Consider the following 13,747-nt stretch of genomic DNA (forward strand, 5'->3'; position numbering starts at 1 on the left):
TGTCCAGATTTTCACTTTTTAAATATGGCAGCCCTCATATAAGGCAACTTTTTGTATTCCTGCCAAGAACTTAAAACTGCGAGAAGCAATCTCCTTCATCAGTGGTACAAAGGCTACTTAGTGGGATGAGCAAAGTAGAAGTTATGGAGTTGCACAATAATATATCAAAGAATAAACGCACATCTGTATCCCGGCAGGGGCAGGGAGAAGAGCAGCTGGGAAGGGGAGTTGCCGTAGAAAAGCAGATGGGAAAAAAGGTTAAACACTCGGTCCTACCCACATCATTTTTCCAGTCCAAATTGCCTCTTTTGCTGAGCTGCTTTTCACTGGAAAGAACTGCCACTGGAGATTAAATACAAGGATATTCTCATGTAGCCTGTGATTTGAGCCTCTGCCATCCTGATACAAGAACGGAATCTATAGATGGACGCTACTAATCTCTGCCATCTAGTGGTCTCAGTGAATCCCCTCTATTCCTAGTTCCTCTGGTGATTGATGTTGCATAGAGGGGAAAAGAACTGCAGCCCTACTCACAGATTTCAGTGCCTAGGATCACAAATAGGCACAGGTTATTTTGTATGCCTCTGCCAGCCTAGCAGTTACAGCTGCAACCTTGCAAACAATCTGGTATTAATAAGCGCTGGGCTTATTTATGTTCTAGCAGTTCAAAATCCCCACAGACACACAATTATGCAAAGGTCCCGAAGCTTTCAAAAATGTAATGCCTACCCAACTTTTCAGTGTATCGCAGCTAATATTACCTATGGTAGTAAAAACAAGAGAAAACTTCCAAACATCTCAGCACTTCATCGAAGAGCGATCATATGAACCTGTGCCTTTCTATAACGTGGCCATGGTTTAACTTTTATTTATTTAAAATGTTTCTTAACATTTTAAGATCATGTGGATGCAAGTACTTAATTAAGGCTTGTGGGGTAAGGTTTGCTTTTAAGCTTGCCTGGCCTCTGCAGCTGGTTACCAAACTCAGGTGCTTAACTCAACTAGCTCCTCCCCTCTGTCTTGATGCTTTCTTACTGATACAGTAGTACCTCTGGTTATGTACTTAATTTGTTCTGGAGGTCCATTCTTAATCTGAAACTGTTCTTAACCTGAGACACCACTTTAACTAATGGGGCCTCCCACTGCTGCCACGCCGCTGCTGCGTGATTTCTGTTCTCATCCTGAAGCAAAGTTCTTAACCTGAGGTACTATTTCTGGGTTAGCGGAGTCTGTAACCTGAAGCATCTGTAACCTGAAGCGTACCACTGTACTCTAAAATACTGCCTCAAATTAATATCCAGGTTAGTTGATAGAAAGACTATGTTTCTCTTTACTTCAAAAAAAGTGTGCATGCTTAGCCTAACAAACATTATACAGCCCAACCAAATGACTCTGCTGCTGTACAATGCCCAAGACTACAAATAGAGGTGATTTGAGGGCGTGAAAGATCCTTTGGCTCCTTTGTGAGTACAGTACTAAAGATAATTAAAGGTCACTTGAGTTACCCTTGGGAGCGCAGAAGTCTGACCCACTTTAAGCTTGGATAAATCTAGAATTCAGTTTTAAACTGAACTTTAATCTTAGCTAAATCCATATTACATCTACACTTGAATTCTAAATCTAACTTTAAATCCTATACACACTGAAGTGGGAATGTCCCATTGAACTTAATGGAGCTGGTATGGGGGAAACCACATTAAAACATAGTATTTCACACAATAAACACAGGATACAAGATTATTGATTATGGCTAAAGTCATATTGTGGGTAATGTGTGCACACTGCTTCCCAAATCAGCGATGGAAGTGTATTGGATGGCAAGTAAACAACCGTATGTATACGGCCTGAGTCAGACCATTGTGGTCTCCACAGGGCACCTAAGCTTAGAAGAACCAACTCTGTGATTCTTAAATAAAAAAATAATTTATTTCAATTTGGATAACCAAAATAATCAGAAGCAGCAGCACAAAAACATGAAGGGTGAGATACAAAGAGGCGGGTCCGGAGATTAATGCATTGTATACTTGTTGTTAATGGACAATCCTTTTAAAATGTTCATTACAGATAGTACCAAATAATATTGTGGGTGGGGAAGAGATTTTAACCTACGACATCCACTCACAGAAGTGGATGGGGAGACCGGTATAATGGAGCAGACCCGATTTATATAAAATGAGTCTTCTGTATTCTCATTTGTTTTGTTAATTTTTCCATTGGGGCAATACCGCACATTTCTCCTTACCAATATCTCACCATACTGGTATCGTAAATCTTCCCTTTTTTTCTTTTTTGCAATGACAAGAGGGGCAACTCCCAACCCTCAAACTCCCCCCCCCAAAGTTCTTTCTGTAGAACCTCCCCTCCCTTCTGCTCAAAAATTGCAGGAAGTACTATTTGGGGGTACCATTGCCAACCTTTGGGATATAATCAGACCCATTTCTTCCGAGAGAGAGAGAGAGAGAGAGAGAGAGAGAGAGAGAGAGAGAGAGAGAGAGAAGGCCCTGGCGTGGCCCTGCAAACGAAACCACCCGGTCCATTTTAACACATCCCAACCCATAGTATGGAAGAAGCGGGGAGAAAGTCTGCATATGCATTTCAGAGGGAAGCTGGCCGATGCATGAACTCGGCGGTTCGACCTCGCGGCGCCCTGCTCGACTAGCTCGGCGCTCTGGCTTCCTCCGAGCCTCTTCCTCGCCCTGTGATTGGGCGGCCAGCTTCCGCTTCTTCCGCACAAACACAGTGACGCGGCCAGAGAAGTCCCGCGCTTCGCCATCTTAGCCCGCGAGAAAAGGAGAGAGAGCGAGCGAGCGCGAGAGTGAGTGAGCGCGCGCGCGCGGGAGAGCGAGAGAAGGCGAAGAGCGCGGGAAGCGCACTTTCCCCTCTTGAGCTGGCGAGGAAGAGGCTGCCGGCGGCGCCATGAGCGGCGCTGACTCCACGACGGGGCCTTGCCCGAGCGGGAGCCTCCGTCCCCTGCTGGAGACACTGGAAGACCCCGCAGCCGCGCCGGCGGCGCTCACGGACGCGCTGCTGACCCTCACCAAGTGAGTGTCCGGCGAGGGCGGCGGGTCCCTCCTGCGGCCTTGCGGGCAGGCGGGTCTTTGAGAGGGGAAAAGCCTGGGGGGGGCGGTGAGTCTTATATCGCAGTCAGGCTTTAGCCTCGGTACCTGTTACCACCACATACACACATGAGGGATGAGAGATGCTTATTGCGTAAAGAGCGGGTTTTTTATTTTTTATTAGGTAGGGCTCCGACCCTCTTCGCTCACTGGCCCACAGGAGGCAGGCATCTCTCGAGGGCGGTGGGGGTGGGTTTTTTTTTTTTGCCGCCTGTCTGCTTCCCTTTTCGTCAAACAAAACTTCTCAAGAGCTGCGAGGCCGTGAATGTTAAGTGCTTTGGAACCATTTCGGTTGGGCTTTTAACGACTTTCGAACGCACCTAAGCGTTTCGAAAAGGGCGCGCCGGCGATTACGCGCCGTCAATCAATAGGCGAGGCTTTCCTCAGCTTGGGTGATGGGGAGGGGGGGAGATTTGGGGGAGAGAGGGTTTCCCTGTTGGAAGTTTGCCTGCTGCACTGTTACAAGGCAGAGGAGCCCCCTCCCGAAGTGGGCGTGTGATGTGGGTTTCTACCTCTCTGTTTGGAGTTGCTATGGGGAGGGGGGGGAGTACGTTTCCTTTTTCTCTGGAAGGAGTATGTGAGAGCTTTGCATAGGCACCGGTGTGTGTCAGTTGTCTAAGAACGAGATCTGTGTGCTTCTGTACTTAGCGGGAGTGGTTTTTCCTTTAAAAAAAATATTGATCAAGTCTTTGTGCAGTCTTGATTCTACTCATGTTTACTTGAGGTATCTAGGAAGCTGCCTTACAATGAATTCCTCTAGCTCAGAGTTGTCTACTTTGGCTGTGTTCAACTTTTCCTGACCTGAGACCCACTTATAACTCAAACATTCATTCATTCGTTTTTTGTTATCTGTTTTTATTTGCAGGCCTTTGATATAAGGCCAAAGGGCAGTTTTGAACATCGGACAGAACAAACATACATACGTTCTGCAATGCATAGCTTTACGAAAGTTTTAAATGTTTGATGTGTTATCACATTTTTAATATTCTGTTGAGAGCCGCCCAGAGTGGTTGAGGAAACCTAGCCAGATGGGCAGGGTATAAATAATAAGAATTGTTATTATCCACACAGTACACAAAAAATTAAAACAGTTACATACAGTGAGGGGGAAAAGTATTTGATCCCCTGCTAAATTTGCCCGTTTGCCCTCTGAGGAAGAAATGTTCAGTCCATAATTTAAGTCAGAGATTGATGTGCATTATAATGAGTAAAATAAGTATTTGATCCCCCATCAACCAGCCAGATGTCAGGCTACCTGGTATCTTCACTGTATGTTACGAGCTGAGATTAGAAGTACCTGCTGTAAGGAAGAGGTCTTACCTGTAATCCCAGCTTGTTACAGTACCTGTACAAAAGACACCTGTCGACAGAAGCAATCAATTCAGCAGATTCCAAAGTAGCCACCATGACCAAGACCAAAGAGCTGTCTAAGGATGTCAGGGACAAGATTGTAGACCTGCACAAGGCTGGACTGGGCTACAAGACTGTTGCCAAGCAACTTGGTTTGAAGGTGACAACAGTTGGTGCAATACAGTAATTCGCAAATAGAAGAAACACAAAATAACTGTCAACCTCCCTCAGTCTGGGGCTCCATGCAAGTTCTCATCTCATGGAGTTGCAATGATCAGGAGAACGGTGATGAAGCAGCCCAGAGGTACACAGGGTGAACTTGTCAATGACCTCAGGGCAGCTGGAACCGTAGTCACCATGAAAACAGTTGGTAACACACTACGCCATGAAGGACTGAGATTTTGCAGAGCCCACAAGGTCCTCTTGCTCAAGAAAGCACATGTACAGGCCCGTCTGCAGTTTGCCAATACACATCTGAATGACCCAGAGGAGAACTGGGTGAAAGAGTTGTGGTCAGAGGAGACCAAAATCGAACTCTTACTCATTATATTGCACATCAATCTCTGACTTTTGTTTTCTGGGGTTTTTCCTGCTGTTTTTCTGTCTCTCACAGCTAAAACCTACCATTAAAATTATGGACTGAACATTTCTTTGTCAGAGGGCAAACAGGCAAATTTAGCAGGGGATCAAATACTTTCCCCCCTCACTGTATAGAGGTTGGCACACTTGCTGGTGATCAATTAAGCAAAAGCATTTTGATTAGCAACCCCTGTCTGCTACTTAGCGTCTTAATTCCTATGGAATCAGTAAGGGTGTACTTAGTTTTTCACATATGATTTCTCCATCTTGGCTTTATTTCTGTTAAATGAATTACGACATGGTACACCATATGCCATGCCTTGTTGTTCATCTGAGGTTGTATTTACACAATTTTTAGACCTAAGGAACAAATGATTGCTCCTGTGTCCTGATATTCAAAGAGGGTGCACTTTCTTTTTCCCATGACTATTAATTTCTAGGGTTTAGCTCCCCCATCTATAGTACCATTATCCTGGCAATGATCTATACTGTCTGGTAGCAGCAGTTCAGGATTTCAGGCATGGCTGTCTTCTAGCACTCCATGGGGGTGTAAAGAATTTAACTGGGGCCCTTTTGCATGCAAAGTCTGTGCTCTCTATCACTGAGCCATCACCCTCCCCTTGAAACTGATGCATGAGAATGGCAAGCAAAATATAACCAAATATGCCAGTTTTAATGTAAGTTCAACATTGATTATGCTTTTTAATTCCTTCACGTTAAGAAATAGAGCCAATATAGATGAATAGGGTAGGGAGGTGGCACCTGGCTCAGTCACAACAATTTTTTAAAAGTTCATTTAGTATGTCATGCAGTCTGTGCATGTAAACCTCCTCCTACCATCTTAGCTGAGAAGAAGAGGAGTTTGGATTTGATATCCCGCTTTATCACTACCGGAAGGAGTCTCAGAGCGGCTAACATTCTCCTTTCCCTTCCTCCCCCACAACAAACACTCTGTGAGGTGAGTGGGGCTGAGAGACTTCAGAGAAGTTTGACTAGCCCAAGGTCACCCAGCAGCTGCATGTGGAGGAGCGGAGATGCGAACCCGGTTCCCTAGATTATGAGTCTACCTCTCTTAACCAGTACACCACACTGGCTCTATAAGTCTTAGATAAGTAGGAAGTAAAGTCTTATCTATGCAAGAGGTTGGCTATTGTGTGCCAAAGGGTGAGCATGAAGAACAGGTGCACAATAGAAGTGAATTTAAATATATTGTTTTCATTTACAAAGCTTGCTTTCTGATTAGTTTGTCAAGATTAGCATATCTTGTGTGCCACTTTCAACCTCTGAGCCACCAAGTCAGCATTATTTGCAGTTCTCTGCATCTTCACAGTGGCTGTAAATGCAATGGCTTGGATCATAGATTCCCTGCTAAGACAGTTTGCAGAATTACTCCCCTTACACTCCCTTGACAATCTATTCCTGGGGGGTGAGGAATGTGTGTGTGTGCAGGTTGCTGTTTGAGGGAGAAGTTCATAGAATTGTAGAGATGGAAGAGACACCGAGAGTCATCTAGTCTAGCCTCCATCTCAACCATAGCATCTATGACAGATGGCTATCCACCCTCTGCTTTAAACATATGATGAAGGAGAGTCCACCACCTTCTGAGGGAGCCTGTTCCACTGTCGAACAGCTCTTATCACCAGAAAGTTCCTCCTGATGTTGAGTTGAAATTTTCTTTCTTGCAACTTGAAGCCAATTCCATCACATAGGCGACTATGGGGTTGCGGCGCTCATCTCGCTTTCAGGCCAAGGAAGCTGGTGTTTGTCCACAGCTAGCTTTCCAGGTTATGTGACCAGCATGACTAAACCGCTTCTGGCGCAATGGAACACCGTGACGTAAGCCAGAGTACATGGAAACGACATTTACCTTCTCGCCACAGCAGCACCTACCGTATTTTTGCACCATAGGATGCATCGGACAATAGGACGCACCTTGTTTTAGAGGGGGGGGAAACAAGAAAAAAAATTCTCCCCCTCTCTGCCCAGCGCCCCTTCAGCGAAGCGGCAGGAGGCGCTGCACAGAGAGGGGGAGAATTTTCCCCCTCTTGTTTTCACGCTCTAATACAAAGTGACGTTTAAGGTGCGTTCAGGCGGCTACCTTGGAAGCCTGGAGAGCGAGAGGGGTCGGTGTGCACCGACCCCTCTCACTCTCCAGGCTTCAGGTTCCTTTCGACCTGCTCTTTGGGGCTGGCGGGGGGAAGCCCACCACCAGCCCCAAAGAGCAGGTCAGGGAGCAGCAGAGAGGCTGCTGCCCCCCGTGACCCTCTCCCGACTGGAGAGGTGACGCGCAGCTATGGCTGGAGCCTCTATAGCCGCGCATCACCTCTCCAGCCAGGAGAGCATTGCGGGGCTATGGCTTCTTTAGCCCCGCGCGCGCTCTCCCGGCTGGAGAGGTGATGCACGGCTATAGAGGCTCCAGCCATAGCTGCGCGTCACCTCTCCAGTCGGGAGAGGGTCACGGGGGGCTTCTTTAGCCCCGCGTGCGCTCTCCCGGCTGGAGAGGTGATGCGCGGCTATAGAGGCTCCTGTCTCAAGAGGGGAAAGTGCGCTTCCCGCGCTCTTCGCCTTCCCTCGCTCTCCCGCGCGCTCACTCTCGCACTTGCTCTCTCTCCTTTATAGAGGCTCCTGCCATAGCCGCGCGTCACCTCTCCAGCCGGGAGAGGGTCGCGGGGGGCTTCTTTAGCCCCCCGCGCGCTCTCCTGGCTGGAGAGAGGACGCACGGCTATAGAGGCTCCTTCCATAGCTGTGCGTCACCTCTCCAGCTGGGAGAGGGTCGCGGGGCTATGGCGTCTTTGCTCCATAGGACGCGCACACATTTCCCCTTCATTTTTGAAGGGGGAAAAGTGCGTCCTATAGAGCGAAAAGTACGGTATTTATCTACTTGCACTGGCATGCTTTCGAACTGCTAGGTTGGCAGGAGCTGTACTTAGTAACATAGTGACATTCACTGTGTTTAAGATCTATGCATTGGCTCTATGCAAGTTTTTGTAAAGTGAGTCAATTTGCTGCTGTGATCGGCCTTTATTTGCCTCTCGTGTTCCTAAGGTTGTATTGGCATTTTTCTGAGAATGCTCTTACTACCAGACTGTGTCACCGGTGACAAGACATTTCTCTGTTTTTTGAAACAGTTGAGAAATCTGTAGATTAAGATTAGTAGTTTTCAAATGGCAGAATGAACTTCTCCTTGCTCCCACGCAAGTTTGCTTCATACCATGGAGTTAATGAACATGACATTCACCACATTAATTGGTGGTTAGACTTGCTTTTCTCAATACTGTAATGGCATTGTGCAAAGGTACTGTTCCAGGGGGTAGTGTATAAAAGCAAAAAATCATAATTATAATGACCTCCTGGAACTGTCCCCATGTCTTGCCTTTCTGATCGAGTGTAAGAGCTCTCAAAGCCCTCCAGAGCCTGTGCAAGATCTTCCCAGAACCCAGTATGCAAAGTGAAGGAAAGAGGAAAGAGCTTCTTAAGCTCTCCACCTTGATTTCTGGGCTCTGCTTTGGAGGCTCCCACAAGATCTCAGATGGCCCCTTCCAACAGTTGCTCACATGCCTTTTATTTTGTGGGGTCAAGCACATAAAGCTGTGATTGCATAAGTAAAATCCATGTAAGTTGTATCCCTACTGTTTTTTGTTAATCAAGTCTTCAAACACTGTGTGTTTTAAACATTATATTTTTGTTTTTAAATATTTGATTATGTACATGCAATAGTGAAATGAGTAGAATTTGTTGTATTACACTGTAACTTTTATTTCCTTACTTTTATAATGCTTTTTAAAGAACTGAAGAAGCCTTCAATCATTTATCTGCATACCCCTTCCCTGGGTTCTCTTTCTTTGGGTGGTGCTGGAGTGTGGAGGGATGCTGGAAAGAGCATTGCAGTGGCTATTAATATGGGGAGGTAGGGAAAAGCACAAATTGCTTTGTCAGTTATGGTGCTGCAGTATTACTGGGCCAAAATTTAACAGTAATAGCCAACTCCCTTGACATTGCGTTGTTTTCAATAGTATCTTTACTTGCCAAGCATAGTTCACTCTGTGCAACAGCCTGTTGCTTTTGAAAATGATATATACAGAAGATGTGCCTTTAGCTTTTTAATTTAGGTAATTGCCAAAATGTGTTTTTTTGACTATGTTGGGCTGTGTAACAGAAAACCTGTTGTGTTTTTCTACATTTAAGTCGCCTGACTGGTGAAGAGGGAAAAGAATTTGCATCTGAAGTTGGGAAACTCTTCCCTCAGCTCTACAAGATATTTAAGGTGTGTATTTAAAATTGTTTGGTTTTTAGTAAATCCTCTTTTTAATAAGTATCCCATTCCACGTATAAAGGCTACTGAGCCCTTGGCTTTGCCTTTCTGCTATTAACATTCTCCCCCACACTCCAACCTGGTGGTTGCTACTCCCCAGTGGTAATGACTACTACTTTTCCTTACCATACTAGGTTTGTCATAGACATTTCTTTTTACACTTCATGTGCAATAAACTTGGTAGGACTAGCAGTTGACAGAAGTAGCATGTGGGCATCCCTGGCAAAACCTCCAGAGCAGCAGCAGGTGGTGGTGAGGTTTGTCGGCTGACAGGCATGCACAACCCTTGTCCATGGCTGAAACTAGCTGCTTCTGTTTTTCTTCTATTTAAGCAAAGCTAAGAGATCCATCCTGGTAAACTGTTGGCGATTTTGTTCATAGGCCCTTGTCAGAAGTAGATCTCTATCATTTAGTGGGAGTTGCCTCAGCAGCTCACCAGCCATGTTAGAAACAGCTTCTGAAACTATATATCCATGTGTTTTTGAGAGAGAAGGAAAGAGGCAAGGAGCAGCTTTTTACGTGACATTATGGAATGCTAATATTTTGAGATCCTGTATGTTAAAATCAGCTTTGGGAGCTGCTGTTCACATGGATCAGGTTAGGTTGGTGGCACAAGAGATAGGGCCCTTCATGGTAGAAGGGAAACTGTTGGAGTCTAATGTAGCTGGACTCTGGTGCTCAGAATGGAGAAGCAGTTAGACAATAAACTAGCTTTTGTATCTGAGGGTGTAGCATATACTATATTTTTTAAAGCAGCCAAAAATAGTAGCTGTTTTGCTTTTTATTGACACAATTTAAAAATTCTGAACCGTTGCAGTTATTTGTCAATAAGTGTTGTCGACACGAGTTAAAACTTTATTCCTTCTTTTTGTAGACATATATTCCTACGGAAAATTCAGAATTGAGCAGTGCAGCCTTGCAAGCCTTAGGATTCTGTGTGTTTAACTCAAAGACTGCTGCTTTGCTATGTGGTAAACAATTTTTTATTATGTTTCAAAAATTAATAAATAATCCAAATCTGCTTTTTGCAGATGGACTGTCAACAGTATCATAAATATCAATAGAATAAAATATATGTGGTATTGTACTGTACAGTGGTACCTCGGGTTAATTACTTAATTCATTCTGGAGGTCTGTACTTAACCTGAAACTGTTCTTAACCTGAAGCACCACTTTAGCTAATAGGGCCTCCTGCTGCTGCCACGCCGCCGGAGCACAATTTCTGTTCTCATCCTGAAGCAAAGTTCTTAACCTGAAGCACTATTTCTGGGTTAGCGGGGTCTGTAACCTGAAGCGTATGTAACCTGAAGCGTATGTTAGCTAAGGTACCACTGTAATACTATTCATATCATGTTACAATGTGAATGCATTGCTACAAGTTTCAATGACTGTAACTCTGGCCCAGTTTTTTGCGACCTGAGTCTAGCAAGAAGACACAGCTTCTGGTTTCAGCATTCTTCAGTGCCCTGTTCTGGGTCTGCAAATATTAGAATCTGTTACCCCTTTTATATCATCGTCATGTGTGTCTGTCCTATTTCAGAACACAAAAGCAGAGTGCCTTAGAATGAGTGAGGACTGCATTAGTTCCTTCCCTACTGAGTTTGTGATACTAGGCATAAACAGATTCACGACCATTGTATCATTTTCAAGCTTCCCCCATGTTTTACCACACTGAAAAATGCCATTTACCTTTTTCTACAGAATCAGAAATACAGGAGTTGCTGTCAATAGTGAACAGTGTTGCTATAAAGGCTGTGGACAAAAACACTCGCACTAGAGCACTTTGGGTGATCTCTAAGCAGTCCTTTCCTTCTGAAACTGTTGGAAAGCTGGTGAGTGTTCTCTGTCCCATCTCCTACAAATAACATTTTGTTAAACTAACATGTTCAGTCACCCACATCTCATTTGTGTTTCAGGTACCCAATATTATTGGTATGTTAGAAACAGTGCTGAATAAAGGAGACTTGCATTCCATGGTGGTTGAATATGAAGCATTAAATGTTATCATACGGTATGTATCAGGTGTTAAATTGTTGAGCAAGTGTGTTAGAAGTGAGAAAGAAAAACACTTCAGTAATATCTTGGTCAGATAAAAAATCTGGGTACATGCTTAGAAAACAGCTTGCACTCTGGTGGTTATTTCTCAAGTCATGAGGGCTATTATATTAAGTCATTGTTGTAGATGGTGAATACCATTTGCTGTTGTTGCAATATTGTAAATGTTGGTATTTCTCTATTGTATGGTTTGCTCTCTGCTGCATCTGCTTCCCAACTTTCTAGGAAACCCTAGAATTAGCTCACTTGCTTAGAGCGTACCACTGCTAATGCCAAGTTTGCAGGTTCAATCCCCATACAGGCCACCTGCATATTCCTTCATGTGAAATGAGGGTGCACCTTAGAGTGCACCAATTACAGTGCACTACAGGGAAGGTTTGTAATGGTGGCCAGACTGTCTTTTCTTACTGTTACTGATCTTCTCCTTGAGAAGCCTTTTGAGACACTCTCCAGTTACTCAGAACACAGTGTGATAGACACTGGTGAAGAAGACCAGTCATTGTTAACTACACAATATTTCTGACAAACCTTGGTCATACTGACAAATATATCTGAACTTAGGCTCATAGAACAGGCTCCATCCCACATGGAAGAACAGGCTGTAAAGTGGGCGAAGCTGATTATCCCTTTGGTTGTCCACTCTGCTCATAAAGTGCAGTTAAGAGGTGCTACTGCATTGGAGATGGGAGTGCCACTTTTACTTCAGAAGCAGCAGGAGGTGGCAGCAGTCACTGAAGAACTTATGACTACGGTAAGGAAGGCAAACATGTTATTTTTAAAAGGATGGGTTTTTGGTTTTTTTAGAATTCCACATATGTGTTTAAGGGCCCTGTCCACTCTAATGATCACTTCATATGACTCCCTACTCCTAGTTTTGCATATATACTTGCAATTATATTTTATGATGTCATAATTGCATATGAAATACTACTATCTTCAGGGCATGAAGGTGATAGCCCTCTCCCTCATCACTCCCACACCTTCCAGCAAGTATTCAGTATCATTGCGCCTCTGAAAATTGGCTGTTTTGGTTAATAGCTGTCAGTAGACCTACCTTCCACTTTATTTTCAATCCCTTTTCTATTAATCCCTAGCACAGAATTTGCTCTTTCACCACTGGTGCACGCACAGTTGACATTTTTATAGCCACCACAACCCCAAAATCTCTTCCATAGTTAGTCACTGCCACATCAAATGGGGTCGGTGTGTGGGTGAGAGGGGGGGAGATGGAAGGGGGAATCATACTAACTAATTTAGTGTTGGGTTGTTTTTATAAATGTTGTTGCTTGTACTCTTGCAGAAAATAATCCCAGAACTCCAGAAATTATTCGCATCAAAAAATGAAACATATGTTTTGAAACTTTGGCCTCTGTTTGTTAAGCTGCTTGGCAAAGTAAGTTGGGCATTGATTTATCTTGTTTCAGCTGCTGTAGGTGCTGATGATATGGATACATTAACTGCATAAAACAATATTTTACTCTTCCAGGCACTTCATCGTAGCGGAAGCTTTATCAATTCATTGCTGCAATTAGAAGAACTAGGATTTCGTAGTGGGTCACCGATGGTAAAGAAAATAGCTTTCATTGCATGGAAGAGTCTGATTGATAACTTTGCTCTAAATCCAGGTAGACTAAAATACTAAGCAATTTTGACTTATTTCATTAGCATGCTGAAGTAGAAAAAAGAAAATAATTGTGCACCTTCATGTGATATACTTCTTGTTTGGGAGCAAGTTCTGTTGATTGCAGTTGAATTAATTCTAATGGGGTGCTTGAGATTTCGGTTTCAACTTAATAGCAACTTGTGTGTGCAAGTGAAAACAGCGGGGGAGTTGTTAAATGCTGCACTCGGGGCACCCATCATGTCGCTAGTTAGTCTCTATGCATGTGAGAGTGACGTCTGGCCCTTTTGAATATGCTGTACATATCTTGCTGCATCAATAACAAACACAGCCAGCAGTGTGCCACCAACAGGTAGACTTTTGCTTTTTTTGGTGAAAAGGGACCAAAGGTTACCTTCACATGCATAAATAAAAGCAGGAGTTAGAATCATGGAATCATAGAGTTGGAAGGGACCATGAGTGTCATCTAGTTCAACCCCCTGTAATGCAGGGATCTTTTACCCAAGGTGGGGCTCAAACCTACGACCCCAAGATTAAGAGTCTTATGCTCTACCAGCCCAGCTGAATTAAGTTGCTACACAAATACATGTGAAATTCTTAGGAATGTTTGGAATGGTAAAAGTGGCCACATAGTCACTTCCTTAGGTACAAGAGCTGCCACAGCTCTTTTACAGATGTTTCTCTTCATGATTTGAGCCTTGTGCCAGACCCACA

At 44.2% G+C, this 13,747-nt stretch overlaps 1 protein-coding gene across 3 annotated transcripts in view; it reads left to right on the plus strand.

Annotated features, from left to right (window-relative positions):
* The first annotated feature begins 2,811 nt into the window (after window positions 1–2,811).
* Window positions 2,812–13,747, plus strand: part of RIF1 (replication timing regulatory factor 1) — a 35,074-nt gene continuing 24,138 nt past the window's right edge. For 2 of the 3 annotated variants that reach the window (XM_053406530.1, XM_053406539.1), the window contains exons 1-8: window positions 2,812–3,041; window positions 9,231–9,309; window positions 10,232–10,328; window positions 11,059–11,189; window positions 11,274–11,368; window positions 11,974–12,163; window positions 12,713–12,805; window positions 12,899–13,037. In XM_053406530.1, coding sequence (XP_053262505.1) covers window positions 2,917–3,041; window positions 9,231–9,309; window positions 10,232–10,328; window positions 11,059–11,189; window positions 11,274–11,368; window positions 11,974–12,163; window positions 12,713–12,805; window positions 12,899–13,037 — 949 coding nt within the window. In that variant the 5' untranslated portion in view covers window positions 2,812–2,916. Of the gene's footprint in view, window positions 3,042–9,230; window positions 9,310–10,231; window positions 10,329–11,058; window positions 11,190–11,273; window positions 11,369–11,973; window positions 12,164–12,712; window positions 12,806–12,898; window positions 13,038–13,747 lie in introns of those variants that run through there. The other variant, XM_053406546.1, reaches the window with a different exon arrangement.

Source organism: Podarcis raffonei, chromosome 1, assembly GCF_027172205.1.
Source record: "Podarcis raffonei isolate rPodRaf1 chromosome 1, rPodRaf1.pri, whole genome shotgun sequence".
NCBI classification, from domain to species: domain Eukaryota; kingdom Metazoa; phylum Chordata; class Lepidosauria; order Squamata; family Lacertidae; genus Podarcis; species Podarcis raffonei.